This window comes from Rutilus rutilus, assembly GCF_951802725.1.
Source record: "Rutilus rutilus genome assembly, chromosome: 8".
Classification (NCBI taxonomy): Eukaryota; Metazoa; Chordata; class Actinopteri; order Cypriniformes; family Leuciscidae; genus Rutilus; species Rutilus rutilus.
The window spans coordinates 25,462,197-25,481,361 of record NC_140222.1 but is presented as its reverse complement, the minus strand read 5'-3'; the positions used below and the strand labels follow the sequence as shown (position 1 = coordinate 25,481,361).

Below are 19,165 nucleotides of genomic sequence, written 5' to 3'. Positions count from 1 at the left end.
TATAAATGAATTTAATAATGAATGAATTATGAAATGCCACTCGTTGTTGATGCATGTAACGGTTCCCTTGCAAGAAAATGTTTAAAATGGAATATTTCATTTCTGTTTATCAAAAGACACCACAGTTCTTGCACAAAGCTTCATGGTATTGAACATCATGTTCAGGTACCTTGGCACAGTTCCCCCTTAGTAATAAATGAGGTTTTCAGTTCCCCAACTCTCATCAAATGTGGGCTAAAGATAGAAACGTGATAAGATGATATAATGTAGGGTAAATGATGATATTTGAATGCAGAAATGTCCCCTGGACAGTTACATTAACGTCTAAACTCTCTCAGATCCTTTCGGCGGAGACCCTTTCAAAGAAGCCGACCCATTTAGGACCTCTTCCGAAGATTTCTTCAAGAAACCCTCGAAGCCGGACCCCTTCAGCAATGCCGATCCTTTTAGCAAAAGTGCCACTCTTCCTTCAAAGGTACCCGGAAAATCAACAACATCACATTAAATCCCCTTCAGGTTTGAACTTTTGGCTTACGTCCCAACCATGTCCTCTCTTCTGTTTTTTTAGAGTCATCATTTCTCAAGTAATGACCCCTTCATCTCCACCAGCCCGAAACCAAAAGGCCCAGGTACTGTTTGCACGACGTCTCTCACTTACTCAGCTGAATCATATCATCCCTGCCACTCCCTTTCTTTGAAGATGCTGAGCGGAGATCAGCCTCTTAGTTTCTGCACACAACATTCTTGAACCTGCGATCTGGCATCAGCTCAAAAAATGGCTTGTTTTCACTCATGAACATGCTCAGGGTGCATTACACAACTCAAGATGCAACTTTTACACCTCGTGCCCGCACTGTCTTTTTTTTCGAAGACCACTCACAGAACAATTCGAGAGTGCTTGTGTGAAGAAGCCGTCAAAAGAGTTCCCATGCAGTAACGTCCGCTCGCATGCCCTTTGGCTGCCCCGACTACGTGAAATTCCTCTGCAGTTTCAGTAAACAGTTAATGCAGCATTCGCTTGCAGCATTGTTGAACACTGAGGCGATGCCAGGAAATGCTCAGCACATTTTTTTTTAAAACATTTTTTTTAAACCTGTGGGTTGAAGGCAAAAAAAAGAAGAGAGAAAACAAAGCAACTTGATGCTTGTCTCAATTTTGTTTTGAATTTTTGCAATGGAAAATATATACTCCTAATTGATTGCTTCAGTATGCATCTTATTTTTATTTAATTGCTATTGTGATTAAGGGAAGGAGTGTATATTAACCACACTTATTGACTTAAATAATGAAATAAATGTCATTTTATTTATTAAATTAGATATTAGTCTATAAAAGTCTTCAAATACTTCAGTTTTTACATACTCATTTAATACTTGAAGTATTTATTTGGCCACTTTTATTGGCTTATTTTTTATTTAAATAAATAAACTAGGGCTGTACTCAACCAAAGAAAATCTTGGTCGACTGAAGTCCTGAAGTTTTCGACTAAAAATCGACTAAAATCGAGTAAAAATGACGTTAGAAAAAAAACGTTAAATTAATTAGCTGCGCAGTGTGCGCAGTACTTGGTAGCCTTGTTGTCCGCCTAAATGAATTATAAATAAACATAAAAAACTAGTAGGGTATTTGCAGTATTAAATCGTTTTTGACGTAATTCATTTGCACTGAAATGGGTCTGACACACGAGTCTGTCGGCTGTCGGCTCTGACAGCGTTGCATCACGTGCACCTGCGCAATATCATAGCCTATGATTTCCGAAAATAGTACTATGTTGTCAACTAGTGATATCATGACAAGAATAGAAGAATAGAATAGAATAGAATAGAATGAGGCATTTATATAGCGCTTTCATATGTACTACTGTACACCCAAAGCGCTTTACAATCATATCAGGGAATCTCTCCTCAACCACCACCAGTGGTTGAGGTTGACAAGAACTTTTGAGGAATATGTAACATAATTTAGACAATTGTTTCTGTCATATGTAACTGACAGACACTATCATTTCAGCCGCTCTGCGCTGCTCGCACAGAGTGAGGCTGAACCTATTTTTTACAGTCTATGGGCTGAACATAGGAGCTCAGCTTCGCGGCTGAGACACAAATAGACTGTTAACTTAAAGCTTTTACTCTTAAACACAAAAGGCACGTCCACTTTAATAAAAAAAGAATATTTATTAAACAAACCAGATCAAGTAATATTCAGCAAACCTTCTAGTAGCCTACTTTCTTCAATCTGTCCGTCTTCTCCGGTGAGTTGGGCTAATCCAAAAGAAGTGAAAACAAGGGGGGTGTTCTGAAGACAGACTGTTACCTGTGAAACAGGGGTGCTCTGAAAACACCCCCATTAGAAATTAGTACTTTCCACCTGATGAAATGAACGCGGCAAAACTGATGAAATGAACGCGGCAAAACTGATTACCGGTAAATGAACGCGACAAAACTAATGAAATGAACGCGGCAAAAAATCGACCAATCAGAATTTTGGTCGAGCCAGAACGTATCGACCAAATAATCGACTAATCGACTGGGAGAAAATAAACATATATTTTATTAGTACTTTAATTAAAACCTGGTCGAAAAATCAGTGATCTCGCCTTGACCTTTATTTTAAGTAATAAAAAATAAAAATAAAAGGATTTTTATTTAAAGTCCTATCGAGAGCAAGTATCACTGAAGCAAATTACCACTTTTATCGACAGAGAAAAGTGGAAGCAGGATAAGAAATTTCATATTTTATTACAAATATGACCCTCAAATATATCTCAAAACATTTTAAAATGTCTAACATAATTTTATTTTTTTCATTTTTTTGACTTTTAGTACTATTACAGGCTGTTTTGAAATACATTTGGGACAAACTGTATGATACTTATTTCTGTGGACACATTTAACCATAGGAGATGCATGCTTCATTTGTTTTTCTCTGCCAATTCCAGATTTCTTTGGTACTCTGGACCCGTTCGGGAGCAGTACATTCGGCAGCAATAGCGGATTTGCAGACTTCAGCCAAATGTCGAAGGTAGTGAACAACTTTCATTTGTTATTTTTCCTTCTTAAGCATAATGGAAACTTAACTTTCTCACGTGTTTGTAGCGTGACATTTGTAAGATGTGGTTTTGATTGATTGTTCCACCCATAATTTGCGTGGTTTGCACCTTATTCCCTGATAACGTCCCTCTGCTTCTCCTTTCCACTGCGATTTAACACAGGGCTTCGTAGATGACCCCTTCAGTCGAAAACAAGACATGCCAGCCCTCCCGCCCAAGAAAAGCGTGCCACCGCGGCCCAAACCACCCAGTGGTAAGCATTTAACCTTCATCTTGAGGCCCACAAACAAACGGTGACCCTGTTCAAAAAGTTTATATACATATCTTAACCATAAAAGGTGATTAATCAAACTAGTTTTTAGTATCTCAAGGTAAACGATTACTAAAACTATACACAGCTGTTGTGCTGGGAACCTGGTGCAATAAACAAAATGTAGACAAAACAAGCAATCTAAACGAGCAACATGAAAGACCCGTCGAATGTTGTTTGGGTGGATCACTCTCTACGCTTCTGACACTGATATTTAAGAAGAAAAATCTTCAAAGTGCAGCAGTAACATCTCTTTTAACTAGTTATTTGTTAGCAGTGAGAGTAAAACGGCTTTGAACAGAAAGTTGTTGACATCAGCTCACACACGTTCACGTTTTGGAAGTCTTGCAGCTTCTGGCGAAACTGAATTTTGCCTGTCAATAATGGTATCTAAGACATCCTCGCTCTTCCTCCGTTGGTTGTCAACAGGAAATCGAGGTACAACCTTAATATGTTTTGCTTAAGCTTTTTTTCTTTTAATTTTTCCAGTCCGCAGTGGCGTGTTCTTATCTCTGTCCCAACTCCAAAACGGTTCACAAACAAACCTGAATGGAAGGATACATTATCACTTGGAGAAAACGAAACCTGCGCTGTTTCCTCTCTGCAGTCGGCAGTTGGAGGAAAAGGCGAATCTGTGCTGCTCACTCTTTTTCTTTTCTTTTTTTTTCTGCAGCAACATGTTTTTTTTTTTTTTTTTATCCTAGAAAACAAGGGAGTGCTTTCCTGGTGTAACCGAGGTTTAAAGTTGGGTATAGAGGTTAGAGAGAGAGGTTTGTTCGGTGTGCTCAGGGTGGTATAGCTATCATGCTTCGATGATTGCGGTTAGTATGCACTGCCAGCACTGTGTGCTGATCTACACACCCCTCCCCACTTCCTGTGTGTGTGTGTGTTCACACACTCTAAGTGGGTAGTGTGGCCTAGCTGCCACAACTTTTCACACTTGAGTATTTAACATTTTAACCTTTCCCCTCTCTTCAAACATATTTCGAACAATATAAGTGGCGTTAAATTATGTATACCATAACATGTTGATATATATAGTGTTTTGAGCAGTAACTTGCTTAATGGCAATAGTATACTAACAAATTGAATAAAAATTGAAAGAAAATATGCAATAGACAAGCAGTATTTTGCTGATTAATTCCCTAAAAAAAATTCTGTAATTACTTGAATTTAAAGTAATAAAGTGATTCTTTTATTTGTGTTAATGCACTGTCTCATTAAAGAGCACTGCTTGTTTTTGACCTCTTTCCCCTGAGCAGGGTGGAGTCATTTTGTGGTTTAGTATTCCGTTTACTGACAGAAAGAAACTGATTGCTGGTCTGGTATAAAAACAGCCCTATTGAACATGCGGTTAACACCTTTAGAGGAACCAGCAACCAGTTTGAAGTTCTCACAAGCAAGTGAATGCCAGTCTCGGCAAATGGTGCAAGAGGGGGGGGGAAATAAGTATGCATAAGCAGTTTTTTTTTATCCGAAGATCCTTGCCGGTTTGTGATTACATTTCTTGCGCAAATCTCTAAAATAAGCAAATTGCTTGTGCAAAGATTCTGCTTTCCTATAAAAGATAATAACAGCGTTGAGCCATATTTAGTGCTCTTGTTGGGCGTGTTGAAAGAAACCGACATTTCAGTGTTGTTTTGAATCGAGATACCGCATCATACTCGTTTGAACCACTGTGGGATTTTTGGTTGAGCTTGTGGAGAGATGTGCAAATGACAATTATTTGATGATTATTTATTTAATAATTCAATATTATTAAGAATTACACTACCATTCACAGGTTTTGGGTCGGTAAGATATTGTCACAAAAACAGTCATTATTGTGAAATAATATTACAATTTAATATAACTTTTTTCTATTTTTAATATATTTTTAAGAGGTAATTTATTCGTGTAATGCCAAGCTGAATTTTCAGCATCATTACTCCAGTCTTCAGTGTCACATGATACTTCAGAAATCATTCAGATATGCTGATTTACTGCTCAAGAAACATTTCTTATGTTGAAATGAAAATCTGATAAATGGAAAGTTCATGAAAAACAGCGTTTATTTGAAATATATATTTTTTGTAACATTTAAATGTCTTTACTGTCACTTTTCATCAATTTAATGGGGATTGTATTACTATTTATATATTATTCTTCATAATATTAATAATACTCGTTTGAATTATAAAATGTCTTAAAGTCATCAGACTGGTTTCTTCTGTGCTGTAAAGATCTGGGTTGGTAACCCAATTTTTGTAAATCTCATTTAAATTTTCTAAAGTTATTTCTATTATTATTATTATTGAGTAAATAAAGCAATCAGAGCTTGTTTGACAGTTATTATGAAGTTATACCGTTAGGGGTGTAACGGTTCACAAAATTCACGGTTCGGTTCAATACGATACACTTGTGTCACGGTTCGGTACGTTTTCGATACAGCAAAAAGAAAGAAATGCCAGAGAATTTTTAATTTTTTTTTATTAAAACTAACAAAGTATGATATATATATATATTTTTTTTTTTACTTTGAGCAATGATGGAGCTATAATAACTCTTCTTAGGAGCATATAAAACAAAACAGCTCCTTGGAAAAAATGAAATGTAGCCTACTGTTGTAGTAGTTATAAACAAAGGTCTATTTTAGTTCAGATTTACATTTGAGGGCATCAGTTTTATTCATAATGTCAAAATAAAACCAACGTAATGTTACTTGAAAGCATTATAGCCTACTATTCCTGCCAAACTTCCATGGATGCAGTTAGTGTTACTACAGTAAATCCATGGTGAATGTTGCAGATCTGTGGACACTGGATAGTTTGTTCATGGCACAATGTTTCTTCCTGGTTTCCACGCGCTGTTTGATCCGTTAATAACAGAGAAATGTGAATGTTTCTCACTAGATCTCGCAGCGATGTTATTAAGTGGCGAATTCAAATTATTTCTTTACTGGACCTCTTAGCGCTGTGTAGTAACAGTGTCGCTTGATCAAGATCGGCTCGCGCTGCACTGGTCCAAACTTATAAACGGTCCGTCAACCACACAATAAACGAGTAGCTCAGTTTCGTTTCGCCCGTTTAATGTAGAACTGTGTTTTGGTCGCGCCGGCGTCTTACATTATGAGCGCGCTTGCCACACGCGACCCGCATACATTTGAAATAACAAAATTTTGGTCGGCTGGAAAAATGGTCCAATGAACCGTTCGGTTTGAAAATGCGTACCGAACACCGAACCGAAAGCCTTGTACCGAACGGTGCAATACGAATACGTGTACCGTTACACCCCTATATACAGTCAAGGATTTTAAACCCATGTAATTTCACCTAGCACAATGGAAATGAAATGCAACGGATGGTTTAGACGCTCTGTAAATCTTTTTTTCAACAGGTAAAAGCACTCCTGTAAACGTGCCGGGATCAGCAGATTCGGCCAAGACCAGCGATCCCTTCCAGCCCTTCAGTGCCGAGCCCGTCGATCCGTTTCAGAGTAAAAAGGGGGTTGGAGACCCGTTTAGTGGCAAAGACCCATTTGCTCCATCTGCCTCAAGTAAAGCCTCTAAAGACTCTTCATTGGGTTTTGCTGACTTCAGCTCTGTAAGTTGAGCTTAGTGATACTCTTCTCTTGTCCGGTCCACTTGTTTCTTTCCAAAATCCAATTAAACCCAACCAACAATCCAAAAAAAAAAAAAGTGCTTTCTAGCGATCATCAGTGAGGTTTCCTAGAGCAGACCGCACCATTGGCTTCTGTACCGCTCAGTCTGTCGCCTTGTCCCGGCTACTCATTTATTTTCCTCCATGTCTGCAGTCCATCTATCTGTGATTAACTCACCAACGCACAGAATTTTGGATAATAAGCCCTAATCAAGCAGCCAGACATCTCTCTCTTTCAGTGACTCAAATGCAGTTGTTTGTGGTGCACATGGGTATGATGTCATATGTCGTTTTGCTAAGCACTTGCACGGGCTTGTGGGAAGAGGAGCAGTCGCACTCGGTGAAACCAAGCGCCCTCAGCTAAGCTAATGTGGCTTCTCACTGTTCTTCTGTGACTTTTTTTATTAGCTTTGATGCAAATGTGTCTTGTTTTTTGCGGAATGTATTTAAAATCAAGATGAGATACTATATCGTTTTTGCGAATTTTAGTTTGACAGTAAAAATGTAGCATCTTGCAAAACAGGGGTTTCAAATTATCAGATATTTTCATGTTTACTTGTAAATTTAAGTGACCTACAAAAACATCAGTGTTCATCATTAGAATCGATGTGAACGTGTCAGTATTTTTGCTTCTTAGTTTGCATTTTCTCGAAACCCAAAAGATTGTTCTCTAAAAGCTTTTTGTACAAAGTTTTTTATGTCAGTGTTTTAGCTTTATTGTCTGCAAAATGGACTATCTCACTGGCTCCTAAAGGAAACCCGTTTCACTAGCGTCAGTGTTTGAAGCATAATCTGTGCCCAGTGTCGGTATTTTAAAAAGTCTGTTAGCTAGAACAAAACGTCAGTGTTTATAGTGTTATTGTTGTGTCTGATGTCAGTATTGTCGCCTCTTGTTTTTTATTTTTGTCTGCAAAATGAACAATCTGATTGGCTCCTAAGAAGACTGTAAATTTTCTTGCATCCTGAAAGTTTGTTTGCTTAAACAACATCAGTGTTAGTGTAATCAAATGTCAGTGTTTTCATCTCCTATTTCGTTTTCGTTTGTTTTACCGATGTGTCTATTTTCGCCTGATGGTCCGCAAAGTTGAACCGTCTGATCGTTTTCAAAAAGAAACGTAAATTTTCTTGCATCTCAAAAGTTTGTTAGTTTGTTATTTTTGTTTCATGATCCTGCAGCTTTGATCCTCTGATTGGCCTTTATGAGAAACGTTCATTCCCTCGAGCAAATCGTTTATAGAATTACCAATGTTAAAAAAAGCATGAAGTTATTTCGTTTACTTTCTTATATCAAGTAGCCTTCTAATGAAGTCCTCCTGAACCAACTTTGGTTCTCACCGTTCTCTTTATCAGTCATCAGTTCATGTTTCAAGAAGTGTGGGCAGATTGTATTGACACATCTGCCGTGTAGTCACACTTCCACAAGTTAGTGGAACAAGCGTAATCATCATCATCTTATCTCAACCAATGTGTTTTCAGCTCACATAAAAGTTGATTTAGGAGGAGAATTGAATTCAAAGTATTCCCAAAAATGACTGGGGGTCCATTTTCGAAGTTGATAAGAGGAGATCGTATGACGTGGGAAGTGTCAGTATCACTACTCAGCTCTCAGGCTGTTGTTTTCTGCGCATGGGATCAGTGTGCGCTCCATACTGCAAATCCGCTTTGATCCTAGTGTTTGACGTAGCATCATTTTCATCCGCCCTGCCTCCTGTCCTTAGTATCGCTTTGCATGACTTGGGTGCGATGGACCTGCTAAACCATCTCTGATTTACCATGTGACCAAAAACTCCCTGGAAGAACGAAAATTGCATCGTTTACAGTGAAAATGATGATTTTTACTATAAATCCAGCGGTGTTATTACTTTGTATTTTCAAAAAACAGTTTTCAAGATTTATATGTCACTTGTAGCTAGAGTTTATGTATGTGATATACTCCAGGGTGGTTTAGCAATGCTCTCACGCTCCTGCAGTCAGCTTAGTGTGCATGTTGTGTTGCATATAATATTACGCCTATTTATCAATGTACACGATTTGAAAAAGCTTTGTAATGTCTTTTCCTTCTGTCATTTTCTTGCTGCATGAGATCAATGCACGTTCATGACATCATTCGCTATTAATGACCAAATTAAAAAGGTCCATCATGAGTCATCAGTGGTAGTGGTCTGTTGGTGTCCAATCGGCATTTGTGTGCAGTTCGGTGGATGGTTGCGTGGTAGTTTGGTGTAAATCTCTTTTGTGTTTTTTAAATCCATTCCTCTCTTGCAGGAACTGAGCGAAATAAGGTAAGATCTGTCTGAAAATGTGGTGAATCTTTCTTGTCTTTTGCTGTTTTGCAATTTCAATTGAAGGTCACTGACAAAGAAATGTTCAAAATGAGCCATGCATGCTTAAATTTTTCATTTGTACACGCGTGAGATCAAACTGTGCACTTTTGATTTTTAATCTTTCATCAGCGGATATTGAGCAGATTGATTTCTGTACCCTTATCAGCACCGAACAGATCTGCAAAAATCTAAAGTTTCAAACGGTCTTCCATTGTTAGGACAAACCCCAAACTCACCTCATTGGTTGATTCACTGTCAGATGGATTGGTGTTGCTAATGGCACAGAAATTACATGCTTAATGTTTTTTGATGACTTCTAATATCAAAACACTTTTTGGTAAAACGTGGCACAAAAAGATTATTATCTGTGTAGCTGTTTATATATATGCAAGTGTAATCTATGTACCAATTTAAAGTGGATTTTTTTAAAGCACTGTACCGATCAGTTCAGACCGCAACTTCACACCACTGTGCAATCCCCAATTTGGGACCGATGGGTCTTAATGTGGCGTGTTCCTGTTTTTCCGGCCCAGTTTGGTAATGAAGCCCAGCAGATGGAGTGGGCGAAGCGGGAAAGCGAGAGAGCGGAACGGGACCGGCTGAAGAGACTGCGCCAGCAGGAGCAGGAAGACCTGGAGCTGGCCATCGCTCTCAGCAAGGCCGAGATGTCCAACGCCTGACCGCCATCCCCTCAGATCCACCCTTTCTGTACACTACAGCGAAGATTGTGTGCGTGCGTGATGGACCAAGATAAAATACTTGCAAGTGGGACACAGTACCTGACAGTTTCAACCTCTATCCTTTTGTGTTCATGTGCAGGAGGGCGGCCTATGGTTTGTGAATCAGCTAACTCATTCTACATGCACTGCATTAACCTCTCAGATGGAGCATATAGTTTATTTAAAGTGTATTAGTGTGTGTGTGTGTGTGTTTGTGTGTGAATGTGCATCAACAGAGCCATGGACATTTAAAGACCATTATTGGTCTCTGCAGATCACTATCTCCACTGGTGGGGAAAAAAGGGACTGAAACCGCCAAGAAAGTTACGGTTTGATCCCGGTTCGTACCAGAAACTTGAATTACCGACGCTACGAGCCCTTGAGCAAGGCACTTAATTCCAGGTTTCTTCTTGAATTCAATCGCTGTAAGCATACTGTAAGTGGATTTGGATAAAAAGCATCTGTTAAATGATAACTTACTGGCCCTGGCTGTAGTCAGTACGGTACACACTGGAATTACAGCAGAGCCTGCAGACTAAACGTCTGTAGGGAGATCTTGACGTGACGGAAAGCTGAACAAATGACAGTGTGATTTCGTAAGCGTCGTTTAAGAGTTTGATTCAGAAGTGAACTTGTTTTCTTTCACAGAACTGTTCAGATGAGAAGGATCATCAAAACTTCTACAACTGCACTGATTGTTTAAATAGTTTTTATTTTTACCATGTTAAAAGGTTTAGCTGGTTAACACCACTGCAGGACTCAACAGTAAGGTTTTTTTGGGGGCCTCATGACAAAGTTTATTCTAGAATTTATTTTATTTTCCTTTAAATGTTACATTCTCTTTAAAAGAGTTTTTTTTCTTTACATTTCTGTCCATTCGATTCGTCTATCGGTTTGTCGTATAATTTTATCGATTGTTTTATCGATTACTCTGTTCTATATATTCTATCTATTGTTCTTTCATACTATCGTTCTATTGTTCTATCTATCGTTTTATCTAAATGTACGTACAAAATCAACAAGTCTACGATTTTTTGGGAAAAGGACTTGCCAACTGGCCTGAAAGTCTTTCACACATGCAATCTAATGAGCCAGCCTTTTTGTTGAGTTCTGCACTATAGTGTAAAATTTGGTTGCATAAAACAAAAACAGATGCCACCATGAGGGAACTGATAATAGATTTTTCCGTTTAGATTTTCGTCGTCTTCAATTCGTTACTAAGTGTGTTTCGGCATAATCCGTGGCATAGTGATAGCATTTTTGCTTGAATGTGAAACGCATTTTTTTCCTTCTTTAAATGCGAACATCTGCCGAACGGATTTAAATGTTAAAATGTCAGGAGTACTAAACCCCTGTTGGTAGCTAAAAGCACAAATTAGCCAAAATGAAATATGCGGCGATGTGAACTTTGTGAATTCAGGCGCAGTAGATTCCTTTAAAAAACTGGCAATTGTTGTTGTCGTTTACTGCTTGCTTTGCCCTACCTTTTAGTCAGCGTTGAATTTGACTTGAACGTTTTGGTGATGGTACTTCCTGGCACATTTCAAACCTGTGTTTTTGTACGATTGAATTATCGTACCACGTAATATCAACGTTTTTTTTTACCGTACCATCTGCTGTTCTTGAACAGTAGACTGTTTTACTGGTACTATTACCACGTTTTATCCGTGAATGATCTGTATTCATTCATCCAACCTTGAATCATTGGAATTTCTTCGTATCTGTAATGTGGTTGGTCATTACAGGTCGAATTTTTCTGCGTGATGATTGATGCTCATGTTCAACATTGTGGACACAAATGTGTAATGTTAAGACGAACAACTGTGACATATCCCAGTACACTGCTAACTTTCAGCTACGTCATCTTTCTGTTTCTGTTTTTTTTTTTTTTTTTTTTTACTTTGTTCCTCTTTTTTTTCTTTACTCCCAATTAGCTTGTGTTGTTTTGACCGCAAATAGCTGCTTGACACTCCCTGGTCATGTTAGTGTCACACTAAACAGTGTTACTTTGTCTTATTTAAAATGTATTAGATGGAGCCTAGCTCACAATGAAACTCGTGCGGTGGTTTTTGAACCCTGGTTTATCTGATTCCAGTACTACACTAATCTTCAACCGTACGTCTTCAGGACTGGAATCGAAAGCCAGTGTGTCCCAGACACAGATAACGTCAGTTTTTGGCCTATGAAGGTTTTTTTTTGACGTAATGAAGGCAAGTGGGTTATTCATATACTGGGGGCTTTGGTCCCGGCTTTTTTGCCTTCTACTGTTACAAAAATAAATAAACAAGATAACCGAACCATTCAAATGAAAAAAAAAAATCGCAAACATTTTGTTTAGCGCTCCTTTTATGCTGTATTTGTCCTTTATACCTCCATTGTGCAATAGTTTGTATATTTTATTTGTTGTAATACCTGTACATTCATTTAATGTTTTCATATCCTGTTTTATTATCCATGTTTTTTCTCTTTTTAAAGAAAAAAAGTGAATATTTTTTTAGTGACTGTCATAATTTGGGGCTTATGTCCCATAAAACGAGCTGAATGCATTCCTTTTTGGCCTGCCTTTAACCCCTCGCCTGTGTAGATAAGACCGATATTAACCCGATAGAGAAATGCATAAGATTATACATAAACCATGTATATTATGTGTTATATTTGTCCTATGAAACATGAGTAACTGCACATGTGTAACTCTAAACATTTTAAGGATTTCAGACTGCATTGATAGTGATTAGTGATGCTTGGATTCCTTTGGAAATGTTCATGCTCCGTATGTTGTCCCTTGATTTCACAGAATAAACAAAAGATAACATTTCAGACGCATGTATACGTCACTCTATTCAATTCACGTGTTTGTCTCAAATGGTGTAATGTATAACCAGAAACCCCAACATTTATTCGGACACTAAAAAGTGTGTAAATGTCACTTTGTTGACATTTGACTTTGTCACTTTTGTCCGTCTGTGTTTATAGTAATCTCACATGCTTAGCCAAATGTAACTGCGCCTTAAGTAAAAACGTGTCCATAGTTAAATCTGATGAACTAGACCTCTGCGAACTTGAAGGGAACTGACCAGTTAAAATTGTAATGAAAATCGCTTGGAAAAATGTTGTAAGGAAAGGTCTAGCATCATTTGTTTGCTGATGCCACTTAGTTTGATATTTGTCAGTGTCTTTAATACAAATTAAGCGTGACTTTTAAAAAACCTTGTTGGGATCATTATTTTTGGGTTAAATTGTGTCAGCATTTGTTTTTCTCAGTAGGCCCAAGGTGCAACGGTAGGGGAAATTCTTGTATAATACTGCATGTTAAATTGCTTTATTGTATCTACTAAAGTCAGAAATCCAATCTGAATGCAGAAAGACTGAGTCATACTTGTAAAGCTTCTAGTTTCTTGAGGACTTCCTTGTAGCCCAGTGGAAACTATCTTGGAACATGAGAACCTGCACACAGAATGTTAACTGTAACAGGAAATTCCGAGATTGGTATTTACTTAGTTTTGTGTGCTTGTGAACTTTGAGTATCAAAACGCGTCCAAAGAGCCTCCCAGAATTGACTCCCTATGTTTATTCCACATGCCTCATTAGTTATTTTACTTTTGTTGGGAATGCTTGACATTTCTAATAACTTGTTTACGAAAAACATCTTTGACCCTTGTAAATGCATATCTTGCTTACATAAGCAGGGAGTTTCTGGGAATAATGGCTATGTCAAGCGAGACGGTCCAGGTGTGCCAATAATGCTCTTGTGTTTTACCAGAGCAAGGTGAGTATGTTAAATGCGACACACATGTACATGTTGAAGGTCTGGATGGGGTCATCATGGTAACAAGATCCTCAGTGCGCTCTCACTTGGTTGATTGGATTCGAGGGGACCCTTTCACGGACTTGAGCGTATTGACAGCTGGCTGGGAAATGTTGGCCCGCTCCCGCGCCAGAAATTGCTCGGAACGGGTATTGATTTAAATCAGCGCGTTGACTAATCGGACCTCGATCTGCTCGTGAAGAGCTCCAGACCCAGGCTGGATTTTGTGTATTTAATCAGCTGGGCCTGGGCCAGGAAGCAAAGGGCTCTCCACCGAGTAATGCTGCCCTGGGGATGTTGCGGTGCACTGACGGACACTCTTCTGCACTCCACCAGGACCGTCAGCTAGAGGTATGCTGGGAAATGTAAGCCAGATGGCCACTTTCCATTATGTTGTCACACAAATGTGGTTTTTCTTCAACCATGGGGATTATCATTTTTCTGTCTTTGTTTTGTTGGTGCTGAGGTGATTTTGAGGAACTGACATATAATGTTATTGCCTCCCGATGCAGCTATTCGCCTGGATTTTGATGGTCTGTCCCAAGTTGGCCCAAATGACGTACGAAACATCATGTCCTGACGTTGGCTCCATGGGATGTATCACTACGAAAAGGTTTTGACAAGTTGTACAATGGCTCACAGTGTCTTCCGCTAAGACGATTCCCGTGCAAGTCCAGCAGGTGGCAAACTCTTCCCATGACATTCCCAAGCTTTCCAAAGGAGTCTGCACCAAAAGCACACGTGAAAACAAAGCAGCTACATGGACAAAACGATACTGAGTGGTATAACAAAATTCCAATACATTTTTCCATTGCAACCTCATTATTTTTTGTGTATTTAGTTCATTAAGTTTGAATAAAGCATGTTTTTAAAACTGAATTTATCTCTCCAGGTGCGGCTATAATGATTGATCCCAGGAGAGGAAGTGGAGTTAAATTAGTATCCCTGGTTGGTGGGTACATTTTAGAAGAGAATTCAGGTTTTTTTTCCATCTAAGGTCATTTATAGTTTGTATTTTAAAACGTTTTGCTGCCAGCATTAGGAATACCCTCAAGGCTTTAATAATACCATCGCTCACTCTTACAAAAATGTAAAAGAGTCTTGTTTTTATCTTTTTGCATGAAACCCGAGGAGCATTCTGGCTTGAAGCCAGGCAATTAACATAATCTTAAATGCATCATTGGTGTCTTTATCAGTTTCTTATGTAGGTTAAAAACCATTTCCTAGGTGAATAGTGTCAAGTCTCTGCTATCTCAAGGGATGTGACCTTTGTAGCAGACCCTTGAAGTTCATTGGAGGATTAGGGAATCGTTGTAAGCTGAAACGGCACACATTAACCTGGCTGATTTATCAACTATACAGCAACTCCGAAAAGTGATCTGAGACCAACCTGAAAGTGATATGAAAATGTTTTTCTTACTTCACAAAGTTAGCCATCCATTGACACAGTTTTAGTTCCTCATTTCCTCAAAATAACCATGCAGTGAATACCTCTCAAACAAGTGAACGGTATAATATTTCCATACCACTGCACAGGGCCCATAAAAACACAAGAGAGGGGTCTAATAGTATTATCATACAATACGGAGATGTGCTTTGTTTTTTTGGACTAGTGTCACCATAAGATGCATTATTGGATGTGATTTCTGCTGTGTGACCTGAATATACTGTCCCAACTGGTATTAAGCACCCAGGGGACAGTCTTTTGTTTAATAAAGAACATTTAGTGCTCTATTTACATTAGGACTTTGGTGCCAGATACCCTCAAGCTCTTGATATGTATTTTAATCTGATTGACTTTACAGCGCCTGTAAAGTTTGAATTCTCAACCCAGCCGTAAAAAAGTAATTTGAAGCAGAAAGTTCACCCACTTCTTCCGTTGTTTTTCCAAAGCATCTCTCTCCTCATCTGTGGTGTAGCCCTCTGCCCAGACAGGGCTATATTCAGTCTCAACAATTATGTAAATGTAATGTTTGTATTTATAGGTCTAGCCGCAGCTCTCTGGCATGGCGAAGTTGCAGCTGGGAAAGATTGCAATCTCCCTCAAGGCTTTTAACATCTACCCTTGGGCGATACCACCGAGATCTTGTCTGAAGGATTCGAAAAGATTGACCGATGTGCTAACATATTGGACATATCGACAGACACACACGTTTATATCTCAATTAAGTTTAATATGTACATTAAGTACAATATTTACAGTGTATAAATTATGTACATAAAATGTTTGGTCCAGAACAACTCACATAGCCCTTATCATGTCATCCGAACATGGGACAGTCTGCAATTCACGTTAACAACATACAAATTTGAAAGAATACGTTAGAAAAAAAAGAAAAGAAAAAACCATAAGACCCTGATTTTTAAATGTTTATGTCGATAAATGCACAAATTACTTCAAACATTCAGTTAACGCCCTTTTGTTAACTTTTAAGGCAGTTTTGAAAGAAGAAAACATTGTCTTACAAAGCTTATTTAGTTTCTTGAAACAATAGCATACAATTTTTTTTAAATGCCAAGAGTATTTATGGCACTCGTGAGATGTATACATGAATTAAAAGGCACTGTTGTCATGACCATAGTACATCATGTTAACTTAAACACATTTAACTGTCTGATTCCAGTTCCGTCTTGAGGTTTAGGTCCAGCCTAACATGAGTTGAACTTGTTTGGCATTTGACAAGCTCTTTGGAAAAGTAAAATATATTTTGTTTCTTTAAAAAAAATCTGTAAAGAAATGAAGTGTAGAACCAGCTACAATGCAAAAGACTGTGTAGGATTCAGCAATAGGTCAAGTCAGTTCATGTTTCCTCTTTTGTCATACTTTAAATAAAGAGTACAGACAAAATGCTTGCTTTGAACATCCACGATGTTCACTGTTCAGTGCGTTTAGTCCAAATATTCAGAGTCAGTTCCTACATATGGCGTTTCATATGGAGGGCGAGATGGTCGGACCGGGAGAAGGCGCGCTCGCACAGATGGCACTGGAAGGGTCGGTGTCCGGTGTGCTTGCGGAAGTGACGGGTCAGTTCATCAGAACGGGCAAACTTCCAGCCACAACCTTCCCAGCTGCAGTGGTAGGGCTTCTCACCTAGCGAAAGAGAAGAAAAAACAAGGCACGTTAATATTTATATATTTTCAGCAATAGATTATTGTCATCACATTTCAATTTCAAAAAGAGCAGTCAAGTGTGATGTTTATTTACCTGTATGTGTTCTGTGATGCGCCTTTAAGTGGGAACTTTTTGTGTAGGTTTTGCCACATCCAGAAAAAGTGCAAGTGTGAGACGCTGTCCGTTTCCTCGGCCAGGTGCGACGTCCCCTTTTTGGTTTGGCGTCCATCTCCAGAGGAGATGAGGGTGGTGTCAGAAGTACTCTTTGGTTGGCGTTGGGCATTCCAAGCCCGTCGTCGCACATGCTGAAGTGATGCGCATTTGAGTAAGACAGGTGCATCTGTGGAGGTGCGGCATGGGGAAACCCCGTGTTGCCTTGGTAAGCCTGCTTGAATGTCATCGCGTGGCACATCTGTGACTGACAGTCTGTGTTGATGAGCTCCGCGGGGCTCTGCGGTGGAGTCATGCTGCCTGCCCCCTGGGGCGAGTTGGCCAGTCTTGGCTGCTCATATGACCTCATGCATGCACCGTTGCCCTCCTGTTTGACTTTAGGAACCATTCCTCTCGCAGGTCCATAACTGTCCATGCAGGGCTCCACTTTGATACACTCCGAAATGTCCTGATTGGGGAAGATAGACCTGACCAGGAATCTTCCCTGGGTGTTGTTGGGCAGAGATGGCTGGCAGTAGGTGTCTACATCGGACTGCAGAAGCTCTGCCATGAGGCTGGTAGTATACGGCGGAGGTGACGGGTTGATCTCGGGCACCGAGTATGCGGTGGGGTTGTACATGTTTCTGGATTCTTGCATTCTGTAATCGCTTCCCATACCGAGTCCGAGATTATCAGAACCCGCAGTGTTGGCCAGAATAAACTCCAGATCCAGATATTTATCAAGATCTTCGTCGTCTATTGTTCTGCTGAGGTTGTCCATGTTTGTTATGTCAGCTATGCAGCTGAGATGCATGGACCTGTCCAGTTCATCCTTCCACCTCTGCAATGGAACAGATAGATTAAACTTACTTTGAGATTTTAAAAGCAAGAATGCACAAACATTTATAGTATTTAAGTCAAGAATATAGTAAGGGGTCAAGAATTTCTGTCAATAATTTTCAATGCGTTTGAAGTTCATCTCGCAATGACAAAAATAAATAAATATATATAATAAAATATATAGTCGATGTAAAATCGAGCAGTGGTTGCTATGGTTACGTCCTCAGGCTTACGCGATTTATTTTCGCGATGATACTGTATGTTTAGCGCACTGACTAACTTGCAATATAACTTTTGTAGTTCGTGAAATTGTTTGAAAACGCTTTTAAAATGTGTGTATATATATATGTGTATGTAAAAATAACTACATATACGAAAAAAGAACTACATAATCATAATAATGATGAAATAAAAAGAAATAGGCTACTCACGTTTTCCCAGCATTTTTCCTTCTGTGCTGAAAATGTGGAAATAGACGGTAAAATTGTTCCAGTCAAAGCCATTTCCAGTCGTCCCAGTAAAATTAAAAAAAATTAAAAAGTGATCGAGGACCAGTTGCAATCCCTCAAAGAAACTTTGGTTGTAGTGCACTACAACTCGGTTTCTGCTCTTACACTCTCTGTTTCACACTCATGCAGCAAGTATGAGTGGTGGAAGACCTTATCTTATAAATATCACAGCAGTAGAAGCTGGACCAATTGTACGAAGCGGAGGAAATACGCACTATCCGTCCCTAATTTTAGCCGCGCTATATAGCTGCTGCTCTCCGGCTCGTGCGCCTTTCGTCTTGGATGGTGAGAGTGCACGGGCTCCTTCTTTAAATCACCGGAGTCACTCCACGCCCCCTCGGTAAAACGAGTTAAACGAGTACAACATGATGCGAGAGATCCCTCCTCTTCTCTCCCTCTCCTGCCTTTGGGGAGAAATCAGAATGGGAGAAAAATACACATAATTAACACGTTGTTTAAAGACGAAAAGTGTCGATACCAATTGCGCGCGCCACTGTGAGCCCTCGAGACACGTAGAGCTATTACAAAGGGGATTATGACCTCGGGCATTATTGCATTTTAATAATGTAAAAATTCGCTGGCTCAAGAGCTAATAAAATGAATCCATTTAATCCTATTGTTTTTCTTCTTCAGATAAGTGAACACACATGTATTTTAATCCATGCATTTCCTAAATAAAACAATCAAAGTTTTAAAGAAGTTAGTAAAA

General features: G+C 39.1%; 2 protein-coding genes across 6 annotated transcripts in view; one reads left to right on the top strand and one right to left on the bottom strand.

The window, feature by feature from the left end:
* Window positions 1-12,861, top strand: part of eps15l1a (epidermal growth factor receptor pathway substrate 15-like 1a) — a 28,381-nt gene extending 15,520 nt beyond the window's left edge. For 2 of the 5 annotated variants that reach the window (XM_084415851.1, XM_084415849.1), the window contains 6 exons: window positions 339-475; window positions 569-629; window positions 2,939-3,021; window positions 3,212-3,302; window positions 6,735-6,940; window positions 9,855-12,861. In XM_084415851.1, the coding sequence (XP_084271977.1) occupies window positions 339-475; window positions 569-629; window positions 2,939-3,021; window positions 3,212-3,302; window positions 6,735-6,940; window positions 9,855-10,001 (725 nt within the window). In that variant the 3' untranslated portion in view covers window positions 10,002-12,861. Of the gene's footprint in view, window positions 1-338; window positions 476-568; window positions 630-2,938; window positions 3,022-3,211; window positions 3,303-6,734; window positions 6,941-9,262; window positions 9,280-9,854 lie in introns of all 5 variants that reach the window. The other 3 variants (XM_084415853.1, XM_084415852.1, XM_084415850.1) reach the window with 2 other exon arrangements.
* Window positions 12,862-15,998: 3,137 nt separating this feature from the next.
* On the bottom strand, window positions 15,999-18,785 carry klf2a (Kruppel like factor 2a). The gene is made up of 3 exons (XM_084415854.1): window positions 18,379-18,785; window positions 17,051-17,948; window positions 15,999-16,936 (listed from the first exon to the last, which is right to left on the bottom strand). Exons 1-3 carry the CDS (start codon window positions 18,448-18,450, stop codon window positions 16,761-16,763), a joined length of 1,146 nt encoding a protein of 381 aa, XP_084271980.1. The 5' UTR covers window positions 18,451-18,785; the 3' UTR covers window positions 15,999-16,760.
* Window positions 18,786-19,165: the final 380 nt, after the last annotated feature.